This window comes from Sinocyclocheilus anshuiensis, unplaced genomic scaffold, assembly GCF_001515605.1.
Source record: "Sinocyclocheilus anshuiensis isolate Anshui unplaced genomic scaffold, SAMN03320099.WGS_v1.1 scaffold1302, whole genome shotgun sequence".
Lineage (NCBI taxonomy): Eukaryota > Metazoa > Chordata > Actinopteri > Cypriniformes > Cyprinidae > Sinocyclocheilus > Sinocyclocheilus anshuiensis.
In genome coordinates, this window is record NW_015557126.1 from 193761 (window position 1) to 212820 (window position 19060).

Consider the following 19060-nt stretch of genomic DNA (forward strand, 5'->3'; position numbering starts at 1 on the left):
TTTTTTTTTTTTTTAAATATTATGAGTGACTACCATGATGCGGAAAATGATTAAATGTTAACTGACTGAAAGGAAAACTGCATCAGAAGTATCTTTTTAAAGCCAATCTGCTTGTATTACGCAAATTGCCTCTTTTTAGGTGCCTTTAGCTCTATCTTTAGCCAAATTTGCTTGCACATTGCCCAGCAACAATCCAGCGCTGATGTCTTTTTCCACACTATCTCTCTGTCCTGTTTTCCTCCTGTCACTCCCTCCCCACATGTATTAAGATACAAAACTCCTCCTACTCGTATTGCCTTGTTACAGCCCATATACAAAAGAGGATTTAATGGGTTTTGCAGTGATTTATGGCTGTCACGGCTCACCAACGCAATTGAGACTTGACACTGGCCCACATACTTTTTCCAGGCTATGAGCCAACAGATACAGACAGAGACACACACTATTGCTCATTCATGATTTCAGTCAGAGCAGACGCGGTGGTGCACGTCAGATCTCTCATGCGGTTTTTATCATCTTTAAGAGTCAGCTTTCTCCAAACAGCCTTGCTGGTTGTTCCCAAGAGGCTGCTGACTCTGCATTACAAGTGATGACCCCTGTCTGACAGTAGACATGACAGTGGTGATGATTTCTTAATGTTCGCCAAGTGGACGACAGTGGTGGGACCCATTTCTGACATTAGGGAGTGATGGAGGAGTACAGTCCTTTGGCCAATAAGAGGAAGCCATGCTTTGGGGGGTGATCATTTGGGGCCTGCGGAGCAAGCCAGAGGAATGCGGGAGAGCACAGCTGTCTTCTTCTGTCAAACACAGACCCTAAACTGTCTGAAGAATACATAAGCTTGGCATTTCATCTGCAGGACCCCTCCTCACCTTCTCAGGCCAGACTGGTGGGCCACATAGGACAGTTCTACATGTTCAGGGTGTGCTAAGCACCTCCCATCATTCGCAGCATTCCTGATGAAATGCTGAAATGGCATGAAAATGTGCAGTTGTTTCAAATTTGCCTTACTTTACTTTATCTAACAGAATTTTGAGGGAAGTGAAGCCAGATTGAATGTATGTTTGCTAAAAACAATCTCTAAACAGCTATTTGGCTATTGCTTAGCATTATTCAGTAGCCTGCATGTATTGACAGAGAGAGAGAATTCATTTCAGAGTAAGTTATTGTTTCACAGCAAGAAAAATAATTTCAGAGCACGTTATTGCATTTCAATTTCAGATTGAATATTATGAAGACAGTTAACATTTAATCATTCACAACTAAGAAAATGCACACAAAAATAGGGATAGTTCACACAAAAATAAAGATTGTGTCATCAAAAAATAAAAAATAACATCAAATAGTGTAAAATTTAAATAAAATTTACTGTGTGTGTGTGTGTGTGTGTGTGTGTGTGTGTGTGTGTGTGTGTGTAATACATTTTATTTATATTTTTTCATTATAGAATAGAAATCTTTTTTAAGCAACTGAAAAAAGAAATCTGTTCTTGACTATTAGAACTGATACACACACAAAAAAAAGTATTTTTATTAATATTTCTGTGTATTTTCTTCAAGAAGACTTCTTCTTGAAGAAGGTCACATCTGTAGCCCTGGATATGTCTGCATGTGAGTCTCTCCTCTGTGTTCAACAACGTACAACTTAGCGCCTCAAGCTTGCACTCAGTCACTGCGTTTATGGAGGTGACACAGGGTTCAGAGACTGGATGGAGAATGCACACCCCACAACAACAGCAGATGCGCATTCAAAAATGAATGTACATGTGGAAAATCCCTTTTGATGGATGTGGATGAAGTAGGTGTTAACTCTCATGTTTAATGGTACGATCCACCACACGTGTGCTGTAAGACCTAGGGACATAAATCGCAAAATTGCTGATTGAAAGACTTTATGGACATTGACAAGTCTGCTCCCCTTTCCAAGAGACTCAGCATTGATTACCAGCTAATTATAAATGAAGGAAGTGGCAGCTTGTTTGTTTCTAGGGTTGCAGTGGAATACATTTACACTTCTTCAGGAGATCATGTGATATCGGGTGAGAATTCCACAGAGCACTAAGTGCTACCTTCTCTGCTCTCTTTTTCTTCTTCACTCTAGTTGTCTGTCTCTCACTCCTCTAACGCTCTCTCTCTACACCTTTTAATTCTGCCGCCTTTCCTCGCCGTTCCAACGACCCCCCTGCCCCTGTTCACAGCCCCTGTAGGTGGTGCCTCCCAAAAGCCTTCTTTCACATCCAAAGTGGGGTTTCAAATAAGCATATGTTGCGTTAATTAGGTCCCGGTGCTTGACAGGAAGGCCTAGTGTAAGGGCTGACTTGAAGAAACATATGCTGCTAAGTCTCTCTAATCAGAGCTACTCACACAGTGATTATTAGACATGTTGTACTCATGTCCTCATCCAGCTCCCCATATTCACCCACAATGAACACTGGCCAAATAATGTATTCTCTTTGGAGTTCATTATAAAATCACATGTTAATTAGAGTTTCACCATCTGAAAGTGTAATAGAGTGCTGTACAATATTGCTAATGGGTAGACATGGAAATAAATTTTTTTCAACAAGATTTAAGCTAACGTACATATTTGTGCGTATTTTTAGATTAGTGCTGTCAAACGATTAATCGCGATTAATCGCATCCAAAATAAAAGTTTTTGTTAACATAATATATGTGTGTGTACTGTGTATATTTATGATGTATGTATAAATACACACATGCATGTATATATTTGAGAAAAATATGTTTTATATATAAAATATTATTATTTATATATAATGTCAATTATATATGAATATATATATATATATATATATATATACATGTAAATAATTAAAAAATATATCATAAATATACACAGTACACACACATATATTTTGTAAACAAACACTTTTATTTTGGATGTGATTAATCGCGAATAATCATTTGACAGCACTATTTTAGATGTTGTAACTGGTCACCATTCAACTTTTTGATTTTACTAGTTAATTTAAATAATCCTGTGGTGTAACAAAATGAATTTTTTAAATGAAAAATATTTAATAAAATATTTTCCTAAAAATAGAAGACAGTAATTATAGTATATTTTTAAATGCTCTTTATAGTAGTTTTAGATTAACATGTCAAACAATAGGACAGTTTTGACACATTGTTTCCCATAAGCTAGCATACACAGAAGTAAAACTTTAACTGATTTTATGTTTATTAATAGGAAAAATTCCTCTTTCTATTTTGTGGATGTATCATACTGCAGGGCCAAAAGTGTTCAAACATAAATATTACAAAACTAACTAGTAGTAGGATGTAAAGCTCAAGCTTGAAAATCTGACTTACTTCATGTTGGGGTCTTGATGAGCAACTTTTTCAAGGATCACCAAGAGATTGCCGATTTAGGAACGGATGTTGTGAGTAACTCCACAAGTCTTAATAATTTGTAACAAATTATTGTCTTTTTTACATTTATTCAGCAATATGAAATTCCATGAATTTTAGAAAATAGGCCAAAAATAGATCATGCTAATATATTTAAATAGTTTTATTCACATTTGTCATTTTGATACACTTCTGTATGTCAGTGTTCATAATAATTACTATTTCTGAAGAACAATTAGAATAGATCATAAGTATTTGTTTTAATGAATTAGAGTAAAGTCCAAAATGAAGTAAATAGGAAAAGGAAGTGAGACTTGACATTTTAAAAGCGCTGTTTTGACAAAATGGGTACCGCATATCAAGACTGATGGAGTGCAGGCACGGTCTGGGTCCATCAAAGCATTAGGCGCGCTCAAGTTTCTGCGGGGCCTTCAACTAGGCCCTATGTCCTCCTCTCCCCTCCGTAACACTGAGACGAGAGTCATACTGTTGTGGAAAGAGAGAGCACAGATAGAAACTATCACAGTTGCATATAGCCGAAGGTATATTGCTTAACAGATCATCGTTACTGATGGAAAATCTCAAATGTATAGATAAAACATTAACACAGGATGAGTCAGAATTACACCTCTCAACACTAATCCAACACATGAAAACTCTCAAGCCCCGAAACTGCAGGAAGAAGAAGTGTGATCAAGAAATCCAGCAGTCTTGCACATCACTCTCTGATTTATCTTCAACTGAAAAGACATGATTTTAGGAGAGCTTTGCTTTCAAAACCAAACATATCTCCCCAAATCTCACCAAATCTAAAATGAAAAATGAAGTCGGATCCTGGTCATATCATTCACATCACACATCTGTCACTCTGACCACAGATGTGAATATGACCTCATAAAAATCTTCGCAGCTATCATTTACGTCTTATGCAAAAGATAATAGTGTTACTGAGGGAACACCAACACAATATTCAGGAAAGAAGAACTGAATAATTTGATTGTCGTATCCTCTCATGTTATTACTACAATAAAAGTACAACTTTTACATATAGCGCTACATACAGAAACTGCTCTAAAGATGAGTTGTGCTAATATAAATTCCCTCCTCCCACACACTGTGAACAGAGAACTGCCATACACCTGAGACAACTGCTCCAACTAGATTTGAGAATGCGTGGCGTTCAAAGCCTCTGCATAAATGCTTAAAAGACCGCCAGGCAGCGTGCTGTGTGTGTAGTGTGATTTGTTTAATTGTTGATACAGTAGATGAGGGATGTTTGTGCATACCATTTGTATTCTGTACGGCCGTGGTGAACATTGCCTGCGGGAGATCAGCTTAACTAAGGCCTAAAAGGTGCCTGTCACCCCCACAGGGCAGGTGAAGAGTATAACGCCCCGGCCTTGTGGACGTGTCACTGGGGACAATACGCTATCATCTAGAGTGTCAACACCAATGAGCTCAACTGGTGACCTTGTGAGTTCACCTTGCTAGGAGAGACACAATCGTGTCATACCTGCACTGGGGGGACACAGAGTGTGTGTATGTGTGTGTGTGTGTGTGTGTGTGTGTATGTAGGTGTAATGTTTTTTTGTATGTTGGCGGATATGGGGTATTGTGATTTTCTTTTAGTAATTAACACTTTGTACTATTTTGTGCAAAAGATGTGTACAGTCTATACAAATTACTTAAATGCAACTGAACTATAATAAAATGAAAAGAAGACAGAGTTTTCCATCCAAGACTAAATAGCTGTCACAAGACTCATGTTTGGATGTTACAACAAAGTGAAGAAACTAAAACATTACTAAATTGTAAAAATAAATGTTCATACAGTAAAAAATTATATTACGTTTTATAAGACAGTACGTATAATTTATTATTTTTTTATTAAGTATTTTAAAAGTAGCAGAAAGTAAATATAACACAATGAAGGCACTACATATTCTTTGAAATTATGCTTTTTAAGTAAAAATCATTACCTTGTGAAAGAGGAATTCCCACAGTCCCCTGTACAAACAATATCATTTTAGATTCTGTTTAAAAAGTTACTTTCTTATTTTTGTATGTACACTATTTGAAGTTGCTGCTTTCTACATTATTTACATTGTATTATTTTAGTGTCATGTGTGTTACGCATGTGGTCTTTTGTGTTCATCTTTATGTTATTGCTAGTTGTTGGAAAGTTGTTGCCAGCTGTTGGAAAAAGTGCTTATAGTGAACTTTAAGGCATTATATGTGTACAGTTACTAAAATGCCATCCAATACTGCTGGTAACATCATCATGTAACATCATTTTGTACAAAAATAAATACATAAATACATTTAAAAAAATCAGTGCACTTAATTACATTCATGTAATATTTCATCTGTAAAACTTCAATAAAGATGCTCTTATTGCTTGAGTGAGAATGAATGTCATAAACGTAAGTTTCAAAAACAAAAATATCTATTTATAATAAGTGGAAAACGACTTACTCACTGAGATTTGTATTGCATTATGTCTTCCAAATATTATTCATCAACACCTGCAAACACATCTAATGAGTTAAATGAATTTAGTGTTAATTTAACAGTATTTTCTTTTAGAAATTTAGTTGAAAGCCAATTGTTTTTTTATTAAAAACTCATACAAAATAGATTATTGAATACACACACACATACCTTTATCCTATATATAAAATAATTAATTTTTTAATCAGTACACACTCATTGAATATACATTATAAAGGCTGCTCAGTTCTATTAAGCGAGTATCAAACTGAAGCCCCAGTAAACAGGGGAAGGCCCGTCCTCGCGCATCAAGCCTATCACGCCCAGTCTGAGTGTAAAGCCCACCTCCGGACCAATTACCATTCGAGATATGGATATATCATAGAGTCTTATCATGTGTTTGAAGTCCGATTTCTATTCCAAATACATAGTGGCAATGACTTCAACATAATAAGATAAATCAAAATGAAGACTTCCCAAGTAGTTTAAAAGTAGATTACACGGTGCGCTTACACAACTTGCTGGCTATAGAGAGTTTGTGTTGGAGTCTTATTTTAAATGATAAAGCATACGGACGGTAAACCTATGACACCTCTAGTGAGCTCGAACCGGTGCTGCAGGTGGGCGGCATAGGCAGGAATTTATTTCTCAATATGTTGAATGGAACAGACGCGCAAAGTTTCGCCAAAGGCGCAGAATTAAACAGCCACCTGCACCGAAACCGCGACTTACCGGACTTCAAGATGGGCATCCAAGACACGAGGTTTTACTATCAGGACTCGATTCCAAATGGACAGGACAGTTTGACGTTGCCTTTCCACGCCGAACACCACCAAAGCGCCGGAGTGCAGACGGGGAGGTTTTACGCACCGGCTCAGCTCGGCAGCTGTCACTTCACCAGCCGGAGCGGGACGGGACATACTTACGTTCCAGGCGGAGCCGATGCGTATTCTTCAGCCAACGGTAAAGACGCGTACCCGAGCAGCGCAGACGGCTACCCGGCGTCTTTTCAGCACGGGTTCCCGCGAGCACCGATGTACTCTTTACCTGGTCTACAGGTGTCCGGGAAGACGCAAGTGCTCCTCAACAACTACCCGCTGTGGGCAAAGTTCCACAAGTACCAGACAGAGATGATCATAACGAAACAGGGACGGTAAGAAGCCTTATGGATTGCCACTATTTAATATATCATTAACATAAACGTCATTATCAAGGTAAAGTTTTTGTACGCGATAACAGCATGGATCATAATAAGAAACTGGTCAAATGCCCTATATGAATGTTTATTCCTCTTACTTATGTAATTATCTAAATGCCAGCTGTGCCAGCCGGGGCATGAAATCGAGTCCTTGACATATGTGTCTTAAATTTAGAAGCCTAATTACAGAGATCTTTCGATCTGATCTTTTTTTCTTCAGACCGCGACCTGGTTTCAGTTATTGTCAAAAGTAAACAAATACTGTAATTTGTCCAATTTTCTCACTGTACCTAGATGCACTTTGACACAAATCTTTGAAAGTGAATTACCTCATTGTCTGGATATTTTGGATATGTTATTTTTAAATACTGAGAATAATAACGGCTATGTTCTGAAAGAACGTGATGATCAAACTTAGTTATCATGTTTAGTGTGAGTAATAATAATGATACAAATAATAAAAACACACTGTTAATTGAAAATATTGTGATTTATAAACCACTGGTGGTGTTCCCTAGAGACCCCAGAGAGGGAGGAAAGTGCTTGTGGGGACGTTTGACAGGTCACCAAGCATTAATATCTAAACATGTCCCTGATGATTATAATCTACAGATGTGAAACACTTCCAATTTAGAGCTGCTTTCAAGGCATAAATTACATAGTCATATGGATTTAAAATGTTGACTGATAAAACTGCATAATTGTTAGTAGGCCCTTATATGTCAGTTTGATAAAAAATATTTATCACAGATTCTTGCATATGCTAAAAAAAAGAAGAAAAAAAATGAATAAAAACACTGATCACACCTGTCACCATAAAAATGATTCCTGTTAAAAATGTATGAGAATTGACAGCATGCGAAACGCTTACACTTTAAGTCCATAGAGTTATTTTAAAAAAATATTCAGAAGACAAAAAATGAACACTTGTAGTCTGAGATTTACTCAGCATTTTCAGTATGCATACATGACATATTTACTCAATTAGATTTTTAGAAATAATATACATTTTAAATATGGTATTGAAAGCAGGTCTAACCTTGAAATGGAAAGGTGACAATGTTCTCTGTTCTCTCAATGTTTTTACCACCGACTGAATTTCACATAATACTGCTATACCAATATTATATTATAGCAGTAAAATCCTGCTCATGATATTGCTTTAAAAAAATTCCCACTGATGTCATATTCAACACTTATAACTTTCATTATTTTATTTTGTACTGTACTGTACCGTACTGTATGCACCACATAAAAACGAACACTTCGTAATAAGTTAAAAATTTTAAAACAGAGATATGTATTTATTTTTTCTTAACATTATTATTATTTGTAGTTTGGTAGCTTTTACGCAGATATGCGTGCATCTGTGTGTACAGTACAATTGTTTGTGAGGGTGTTAGTGTGTGAAGGCATGCTTTTGTAACCTGTAACCTACTGGTAGGTCCCTTGAAAACTTTTGCAAACCAACTTTACAGCTGTGCTCAAGGCATTCAGAATAAATACATTCAGAAAGACTGAAATTAAATGGCGCATATTATGTAGTTTATTAATGGTATACATTATTAAAGATGTTACATATACAATACTTCAAATCACCCTTGTATGTGCGAATAACAATTAAACTGACTATTGGGAGAATTGAATAGCTTGTAGATTATTTCATCTTTAGCTTAAGCAAGAAAACCTTGTTTGTTTTGATTCAGCATATTGATGATTAAGTTTTTTGCCTCTGAATCCGGTTCGTTTCAAATCTAGTGAAGTTATCTTTTCACATGCTGGAGATTGAGTCAGTTTATTTAAATACACATTATTTTTGGTGAATTATTATTACATTCTGGTTTGTACGGTTATTTTTATTGGTTCTCACTGCCAGTGAGTGTCAGAGCTCAGGTAATTCTGCCCAAGACAGGAAGTGAAAAAGTAAGGAGGAGGGGGTGGTGCATTTGGGGGTAAAGTTGGTTAAGCACCACTGAGACTCTGATGGCCATACACATCAGTGGAGGTAGCTTTGAAGTGCAGGAAATGAAGGAAGGCACTTTCTTCCTCCCTCTCTCTCTCTCTCTCTCTCTCTCTCTCTCGCTTTTTCTTTGCTCTCTCTCCTCTGGTCTGGTTGGTACCTTGTGAGTGCAGTGATGCACGTTTCCTCAGAAGTCGAGGTGCAGTCCGAGTCGAGGCTTTGAAATGCACTGTCAAGAAGCCTGAGACGAGAGCTGAGGTCTTCGGCCCTTTTCAAGTCGAACTTTAAAACTGGCCCCTAACCTCACCCCTGCCACCAGGTTTCACAAACTTAAACAGGCATGAGGCCACCAGCTCTAAACATAGATTGGTGTAGGTGAGCGTTGTCTTGCTTTTATGCTAGTCTGAGATCCAAATAAGGCAGCAAGCGAGTGCCAGACTAATAACTGGACTGAAATTCATGAAAAATGTTACTTCACAGAACATCAGTGGGAGGGATATGAAACCACAGATAATCCATTCCACTGCATGTTCAGTGGCTGATAAATACTAGAGTGAAAGAAAAATGTCTTGCCAAACGCATCTGCAACATGCCTGAAAAGAGGGGTTTTCACTGTCATTATAAACGTCAATATATAAAGTTACAAAAGATATTCTGGTCTTAGGTGGTTGTATAGGAGATGTGAATCAGTAGGTTCTTCGTAGGTTTGGTGGAGGAGTCATGGGTTTGTGCATTATGTATAAATAAAGCTGGCTTTCTGCTTCAGTGGATTCACGTCTCATATTTAAGACCACAAAAAGCTTGACATTTTCCAAGCATTTGCTTATGCTGGTGAGGTCTAAAATTGCGTAGTGAAACTCTTAGGAACTTCTTTACACTTTCTATACTCGCACAAAGCATTATCACCTCATGATATAGTGAAATATACTGCACAATGAGTACAAACCATGCAGTACATGAATCATTTATCTGGCCTTCATTTGTCCTCCCTTAAATTGCAGCATTATAGGTTAGATAATAAAGACAGCAGTTATAAACAGCAAACAGTGCCCCCAAAAATCAACGTTCTGTCACCCACCCTCATGTCGTTCCAAATGTGTATGACCTTCCATCTCCTGTGGAGCATTAAAAATATTTTGAGAAATGTCTCAGTGTTTTATTTTTTTTTCAGCATTCTTCAAAATATCTTATTTTTTCCGTTCTGCAGAAGGAATAATGTAAATGATGACAGAATTCCTTTTAAGAATGCATGAATTGCATTCATTGCATTGTACACACTGTAAAAAAAAATTGTAAATAAATATTATTGGAAAACATTTTGCAAGACAATAATATTTCAGTCCTTCTACTTCAACATTTAATTAATTGCCATTTCTTTGTAATTATTTGTGAAATTTACTAGCAGTTTCTGAGTGAAAATTATTTCAAAGTTAATCCTTACCACATTAAAATAACAAAAATGTTCATTGTATAATAAAATAGCAAACCAAGTGGCATCTGTAAACATTGAACTAGCTTTTTTCTGAGCCATTTTTTCTATTACTTAAAGATGTCAAGGTGATTTTAGTGGATGTAGAAATATAAAATGTTTTATTATTATATAATAATACATTTTTAAGTGTGCTACTTATGCTTTTTGGGGCTACTTTATATAGGCATTTATAAAGATTTACAGGAAGAGCAACCCATGCAATATCAGTGCATCAGTTTTATTAATATTCTTGAGGTCGTCCAGACTCTGCATAAAATGCAATCTCTCCCCCTGCACCACTCAAGGTCTCTCTGCCTGTAGCCTTTGAGCTTTCTTTCTTTCTTTTTTTCAACTAACAATCACTTCCTGTTCAGCTGTATATGGTAGCATGGAGTATGCAGTCTTGCTGCAAAAAGTCAGACATCAGAAGCAGCAAACTTGTTGAATCGTCTTCGCTCACTGCAGTACAGACTGATCGCTGTGTACATAATTCCAGCAGAATCCCATCAAGCAGCTCTGACAGAAACAGATGAGTTGTGACAGTAGCACATCAGTAGAACACCATCAAGATCAAAGGGATCGCATGTAGCTGTGGTTGCTTGCTGCCTGCTCCATTTCCAGCCACTGTTTTTTAGCAGCCGTGCTACAAGCTCATCACTACAGTTATGATGGTTCTCCAACATCAGCAAATATATTGTGGTTTCTGAACGTAACCACATTCACATAATAGCTTACAATAACCATGTAAACATGCCATGCTTACTGTACATGTCAGTCTGCTTCGGTCATGTTTGATATTTTACATTTATGTATAAAAAAAGTGAACACAAAAACAGCTAGCAGCCGCAGACTGGCGCGTTTTCAGTATCAAGACTACGAGGATGACATAAACTGGACCTGAACTTCTGTCCTGGCGTATTAGTGACAGAAAGCCCTTCACCAGTCGATATCCAGACAGTTATTTTTTTGTTTTTTTTTAATGTTCCTTCCGGTCTTTTTTTTACTCTGCAGTGGTGTTGCCTTGATCAAATCAAGCAGTTCTTCTGCTGAGGGGAAACACATATATGTATGGAAAACTGTACCTTCCTAAAGTCCTAGACAGCAGAGGAGGCATTTTTGTTTTGGCAACCACCTACTACCGTGTTCACGGCTCCATCACTGAGTCAAGGAGTGGCAGATAAGTTTCCAAAGGTTAACCTCTAACTTTTTGTCGTAAGCCTTAACCTCCCACTCATGCAAAACATTCCTCTCAGTGGTAAACCCACTGGTTTCCCCCTCTCCAGGTACTGATTTCTTATAAATGTCTCATTTTAAATAAGTATGACAATTTCTGAGGCTCAGTCAGATGAGGAAAGTGACTGCCACAGACAGTATAGTTATAACTCAGAGTGAGGAGGCAACGCATAAGCGTTGAATGATACAGAGACGATTCTGGTTTCTGTTTTCACTTATATTGACAACTGATGTGGAAGAAGAAACCCTTCACCTGCTCACCCTCACTCTTCACCACCACAAGGCCCCACAATGCCAGGGCTACATCTGAGAATGATGATTAATTACAGCTGCCCATGGGTGGGCAGTTCGTCCGCTTGTGTTATGCCACCCTGTAGCAAATGAGTGTCATCATCCTCGTGCTCTGATCCTCGATAGGCGTCCTTTACCCTACTTGAAAAGAGAAATTGTGAAACTGAACTTATTTCAGGTCAAAGTATCTCTTAATTCTCTTTCAAAGAAGTCTCTTTTTTCATCCCTTTCCACTTTGTGAAGCAAATGTAACACAAAATGAGATATTTAGTAGAATGTGCAAGCTGCGCTTTTGCATAAGATAAAAAAGAGACTGTGGCTATGAGCTGTCGAATGTCAAAAATGACAAAAAAGTACAAACAAATAACAATGTACAGTTATGCTTTTAAAAAAAACTTTCCCTCCATTGTAGTTCAGAGAAACATTTCACATTCATATCTCATGTGTATAATTAGCGTTTTTGGGTTTACTATTTCTTTAAATGACATACGTAATTGCGAAACTTTAACCCCAATGTTTGTTTTAATCATAATTAGATGTTTTAACATTGTTTTATGGTTAGATTTACTAGTTTTGTTGCTTACACAGACTTCAAAAAATTGCTGTTTGTAAGATTTTTGAATGTTTCTTATGATCACCAGTTAAAAACGTATTTATTCAAAAAATAAATAAACAAACAAAAACTTACTGACCCCAGACTTTTGTACGGTACATATACATGTCCTTTTGCTAATGTTAAAAAGTATTTCAAGATTATCAATCGTTTCTTATCCATTAACCTACAATTTCCATATCCATGTACAAAGCCAAATTGTTTTGTTTTGTTTTTGTTTATATATATATACATACAGTATATATATATATATATATATAAATATATATATATATATGTAAGCAGAACTAATTCCAATAATCTGACCCCCATACGCTCTTGCCAATGGGAAAAAGGTGTACAGTTTCACTCATCAAGCATACAGGCACAGGAGACAGAGCAAGAGAGAGTGAGAGATTTTTATAAACATACTCACAAACTAAATCCATTCTGAGCCATATACAAATTATTTGGTGTGTATCCAATTCATGGAACTGATACAGACACAGATATGAGCAGACAATCGCACTTGAGTGTCACCTAACAGGAGCATCCGGCTGAGGGGAAACATACAAGCATGAGCAGTAGCCCGCAACTGTTAAATCTTTTGAATGAGAGGCAGCCATGTGGCACAGACGTCATCTCTAGAGTGTATTAGTGAGACTGAAAGCGTCATAGTATTGGGTGAGGTTGAATTAAAGCCAGCATGGCTGATGTCAAAGGTTTGTTTTATCACAAGTGATAGCGAGGCAGAAAGGCACAGAAAAACAGAAGCAGCACATTTCATACTGGGTCTACTGAGTTTCTGGAAACTTCACACTTCCTTGGGACACACTGACCTCCCAGTTACCTCCACTCCATCTCTGTACCCTGATCAAAATCTGTCTAGCAAGGAAAACTACAGCAATCAAGCATACATCTCCCAACATGTTTTATTAATTGTCATATTAAAGATTCACACACAGCCTGCTCCCAGTTGCCTTTCTATCATAATGTCTGTACCATCGTAACTATTGCTTACCACCAAATACCACCCGTATATACAATTTGTTTTTAAGACAACTATTTCTTAAAGAGTGGGGTGTCACCCAGTTGTAACAAAATTTCCTTTCACAAACTTTCAGAATGAATATTTGACCAAAAAAAATACATTGCATTAATTAATACATATTATAGTTATATTACTATAGTTATTTCATATAGTTATATTTTCATTTATACTGTATACTCAATTACCTGTAACCAAAAACCTTTATTATAATAAGAAATATTTGTAAAGTAAACATTTCCTCTCACAAACATCAAAATGAATATTATTTAAAGAAATTAATATCTATCAGTGAATATAAAAAAAAGAATCCAAAAATATTTTACATCGATTTGACTTTGACAAAAAGTATTTATTATAGTTATGTTATATATAATTATGATTTAATTTATATTTGTATTAATGTATTTATTTGTTTTAGACAAAATCTACATTTAAAAAAAGTATAAATTTATAACAAAAATCTTATCTTGTGTTTTCTGATCTGTTTGTCAACAGGAGGATGTTCCCTGTCCTCAGCTTTAACATCAGCTCACTGGACCCCTCAGCTCATTATAACATATATGTGGACGTGGTTCTTGCTGACCAGCATCACTGGAGGTACCAAGGAGGCAAATGGGTCCAGTGCGGCAAGGCAGAAGGCAACATGCCAGGTACCCGACAGTCACATGGTGCCTTTTTCTGCACACTATCTACTTTTAAACCCTACAAACAAGATAAATATCTTTATCTCCATTGTGGTTTTCAAGTGTGAGTCTTTTCTGAGCAGTGCAAAAAATTTCACATACCAATAACGCTGTCTTTTTGTGGCTAGAAGTGCATGAGTGTTTCTGATACCACTGTATGCCACAATCAGAGGAACCTAAGCATGTGGCCCACCACAACAGCTCTGCACTGCAACTGCTGTTCAAGGGTGACTGCATGGTATAGTGCGAGTGTGCATTTGACAGAGCACTCTTAATTGGCTTATACCAATCAATTTATAAAGTACAATCATTTTAATTGGAAATGCTCATACTTCTGCCTATTATAACCTAGACTTTCTCTACCTAAACTCATGACATTTCCTTACCTAAAATTTGCACTTTTATAATTATAGAATATTATAAAAAATTATAGAATATACAAATATGAATAAAAAATAAGCAAATGTAAAAAATTATAATAATAATAATTAAAAATATATATATATATAATATACACTACCATTCAAAATGTTTGGGTCAGTAAGAGTTTTTAAATTAATATTATTCAGCAAGGATGCATTAAATTGATCAAAAGTGACAGCAAAGACTCTTAATAAGAAGATTGTTACAAAACTTTTTGTTTCAAATAAATGCTGTTCTTTTGAATGTTCTATTCATCAAAGAACCCTAAAAAATGTATAATAGCATCCACAAAAATAGTAAGCGGCACAACTTTAGGGGAAGTCGTGGCTTAATGGTTAGAGAGTCAGACTCACAACCCAAAGGTTGTGGGTTCGAGTCTCGTACCGGCAGGGATTGTAGGGGGGGGGGGGGAATGTACAGCGCTCTCTCCCACCTTCAATACCACGACTGAGGTGCCCTTGAGCCAGGCCTGAGGTGCCCTTGAGCAAGGCACCGAACCCCCAACTGCTCCCCGGGTGCCGCAGCAAATAAATGGCTGCCCACTGCTCCGGGTGTGTGTGTGTGTTCACTGCTGTGAACTTGTGTGTGTGTTCACTGCTGTGAACTTGTGTGTGCGTGCACTTTGGATGGGATAAATGTAGAACGCTAATTCTGAGTATGGGTCACCATACTTGGCCACATGTCACGTCAAAAAAAAAAAAAAAATGTTATTCAGCTTCAGGAATAAATTACATTTTAAAATATATTAGAATAGAAAATAATAACAAAAAAGAAACAACAATTTTATTATTTTCATTTGTAATGGCATTTCACAATATTACTTTTTTACTGTATTTTTTTTTGGAAAAAAATGCAGCCTTGGTGAACATAAGAGACTTCTTTCAAAAACGGACCCCAAACCTAAACGGTATTTTAAATGGTGTACAGGTGCATCTCAATAAATTAGAATGTCGTGGAAAAGTTCATTTATTTCAGTAATTCAACTCAAACCCCATGATTGTGTAGCATAGTGAACCAAATTGAGAGACCATTTTGAAGGCTCAGGAAACCTTTGCAGGTGTTTTGAGTTGATTAGCTGATTGGCATGTCACCATATTCTAATTTGTTGAGATAGTGAATTGGTGGGTTTTTGTTAAATGTGAGCCAAAATCATCACAATTAAAAGAACCAAAGACTTAAACTACTTCAGTCTGTGTGCATTTAATTGATTTAATACACGAGTTTCACAATTTGAGTTGAATTACTGAAAACTTTTCCACGACATTCTAATTTATTGAGATGCACCTGTATATCAATAAAATACTGTGTCAAAGACATGGATATTTAAATTGTATTCAGTACCTATATATTTATGCTTAAGTGCTTTTTTTTTTTGCTTTTGCTTTTTTTACAGGAAACAGAATGTATATGCACCCAGACTCTCCCAACACTGGGAATCACTGGATGAGACAGGAAGTTTCCTTTGGCAAACTGAAACTTACCAACAACAAAGGCAGCTCTAACAATGTAGCACAGGTAATATACTAATAAACTCCTACAGTAAAGCAGTCTTACTGCATCAGACCTGAGTCATCTGTGTTGACATTGGTTGTAGTCAAACAGAGATTACGCTTACCATTTAGGTTGAATATATAACACTATAGCATATCTGCACTATTTCTCTGACAATTGCATTGCTTGGAAAACAGATGATAGTGCTGCAGTCGCTCCATAAATACCAACCACGTCTTCACATCGTGGAGGTGAAAGAGGATGGAACGGAGGACCCCTTTCTGACCTCGAAAACTCAGACGTTTGTCTTCCCTGAGACTCAGTTCATTGCCGTCACTGCCTACCAGAATGCAGATGTAAGTCATGTCATCTGAACGCATCATGCAGTGGGTTATTTTCTTGTTAATCAGACTGCATCTGCCACATAACCACTGCTTACAGCAAACAAAGATCCATGTCCTCACAGTGTGGGATGTATGTCTGCACTTTGAGTCTCTGATGTTTGTAAAGTGTTGTGCATGTGCTGAAGAAGTCTGATTGTAGGAAAGAGTATGAGTGTAATTCATAAATTATTTCGTAATGGCAGTGATCTATCAGTCTCCCTGACTATGCTTCCTGTGCCCATGTGACTTTACTCTTACCCTCTCTCTCTGCCCTTTCTCCAACCTCTTCCCCTGGCATTTCTTTCACAGATCACTCAGCTGAAAATAGATCATAACCCTTTTGCTAAAGGTTTCCGGGACAATTATGACACGTAAGTAATCTATCTATCTATCTATCTATCTATCTATCTATCTATCTATCTATCTGTCTGTCTGTCTGTCTACAGTATTTGTCTGTTTATCTATAAGCCTTCAAAATTCAAGACTTCCAACATTCAATCCCATTTGCTACCTAAATTCAAATTCAATTAAGATTCAGGAACTGCATTCTCAGTTTAATTAATAGTGCAATATTATTAACATGTTAACATTTCAGAAGGGGTTTTGTCAGTTGAAGTTGACCTTTGACCCTCTATTTTCTCATGTAGGCTGTACGCACCTCTTGACTCAGACCGCTTTACGCCTTCCCCAACCGAGAGCCAGCAGCTCCTCCCAGGCAGTTGTTACCCTCACCAGCCGTACCTGTCTGATCAGTACATGAGCCCCCTGCCTCAGAGTCGTTTCTATAGCCGCGAGCCGGTCAGCATGACCCAGCAGTGCCCCAAAGACCCTACCGCCAGCCCTCACAGCCGCTTTTACCTGCCCAGCCAGCAGGGGGTGCCGCCGAACCGCCTTGACTTCAACGCGTACGAGAGCGAATACACTTCCAACAGCCTCTACAAGCCGTTTCCGATTCAGACGTCCCCACACCACCCTCTGGGCTACTACTCTGAAAGCCCCTTCGCGTCCGGGACGGTTTCTGGTGCCAACACAGGAGCGTGGAGCTCAGGACGGCCCTCACCGCAGTATCTTAATCACCCACACCACAGTAAACCTGGGTCTAGTCTCGGCTGGTTCCGAACCATCTCGTCCCCAGCTGCATCTTCATCTCCCTCAGCAGTGAACTCGCGCTTCCATTCCTCCCCGTCGCTCCTGGATCCCCAGCTCCAGCCTCTGCTCCAAGACAAGTCCAAAGAGTCCGGGGAGGACGCCTGGATTGAAGCCCCCTCGGTTAAATCGGTGGACTCAGCTGACTCAGGTTTGTTTGAGGGAGGAGAGAGCAAGAAGAGGCGCGTGTCGCCTTACACGTCCAGCACGGAAAATTCCCCTCCCAACCGCAGCGCAGAGGTTTGTGAAAAGGACAATTGCAGTGACGCGGGCTACTACGGCTTCTACACCCACTGAAGACCAGCACTCAGACTGTACTCCTGCTGTCTTCCACCCACCGTCTGTCTGCATGTCTCGAGACACAGGGATAAAGCTCTCTGTGATAGTAGCTACAGTGCCAAGTGTTAGGTGGCCCCTCTGTGCTTTGTGTTCCCTGTGTTAGATGTTTGGGGGTCATGTGGAGGTGTTCTGAAGGTCACTGTCACACAAAAGACGAAGACGATGTGACTGCGCTGAGACACTGGCCTGGAGACACACAGACAGGCAGACCTGTGTGACTTTAGCAGCTGAAGATTTCACAGCACACCTGCTGACACTCCCCCAAAGGAACTGTCTCTGTCCCCCTCGTCAGCCACAGACATGAAAACACCTCACAAAAACCCACACGCCACATGCACGCTCAAACAAACAATCAAATCCTTTTCGTCACATTTACATCTGTCTTTAAAAATGTGGACTTAGAGGTATAGTTCACCCAAAAATGAAAAGTCCATCATCATTTACTCCCTCATGTCATGATCATTTCAAACCCGTTTGACTTTTTGTCTGTAACACAAAGACATTTTTTAAGAAATTACAACAAAGTGCTTTCAAGCTTCAAGGATGCAAAATCACTATAAAAATAGTTCATACAACTCATGTGCTGTATGTCAAGTCATCTAAAGCTTATTGATAGCTTTGGATGAGAAAAGACATGGAATTTAAGTCTGATATCATCTGATTCTGACAATCATCTGACATTGCTTGTTCTTTCATGAACACACCAAAGAAAATGTCTGTTTCTCACCTAAAGCTATTGTACACTGAAAATATATACATCCTATTTTCACTCTGAAATTGTGAATTTCACAAATAATTACAAAGAAGCAACAAGTAACAGATTGAACTAAACATGAAATTCTTAAGTAGAAAGACTGACATTGTATTCATAACTTCCAAAAATTTTTTTTTTTTTTTAGTGTATAAGCTGCAGAAAACGTGGAGTATTGCGCATAAAT

The 19060-nt window shown here is 37.8% G+C and overlaps 1 protein-coding gene across 1 annotated transcript; it reads left to right on the forward strand.

Annotated features, from left to right (window-relative positions):
• The first annotated feature begins 6310 nt into the window (after positions 1 to 6310).
• Positions 6311 to 18937, forward strand: LOC107677868 (T-box brain protein 1-like). The gene is made up of 6 exons (XM_016472930.1): positions 6311 to 7014; positions 14153 to 14307; positions 16157 to 16278; positions 16452 to 16610; positions 16947 to 17008; positions 17285 to 18937. Exons 1-6 carry the CDS (start codon positions 6515 to 6517, stop codon positions 18078 to 18080), a joined length of 1794 nt encoding a protein of 597 aa, XP_016328416.1. The 5' UTR covers positions 6311 to 6514; the 3' UTR covers positions 18081 to 18937.
• Positions 18938 to 19060: the final 123 nt, after the last annotated feature.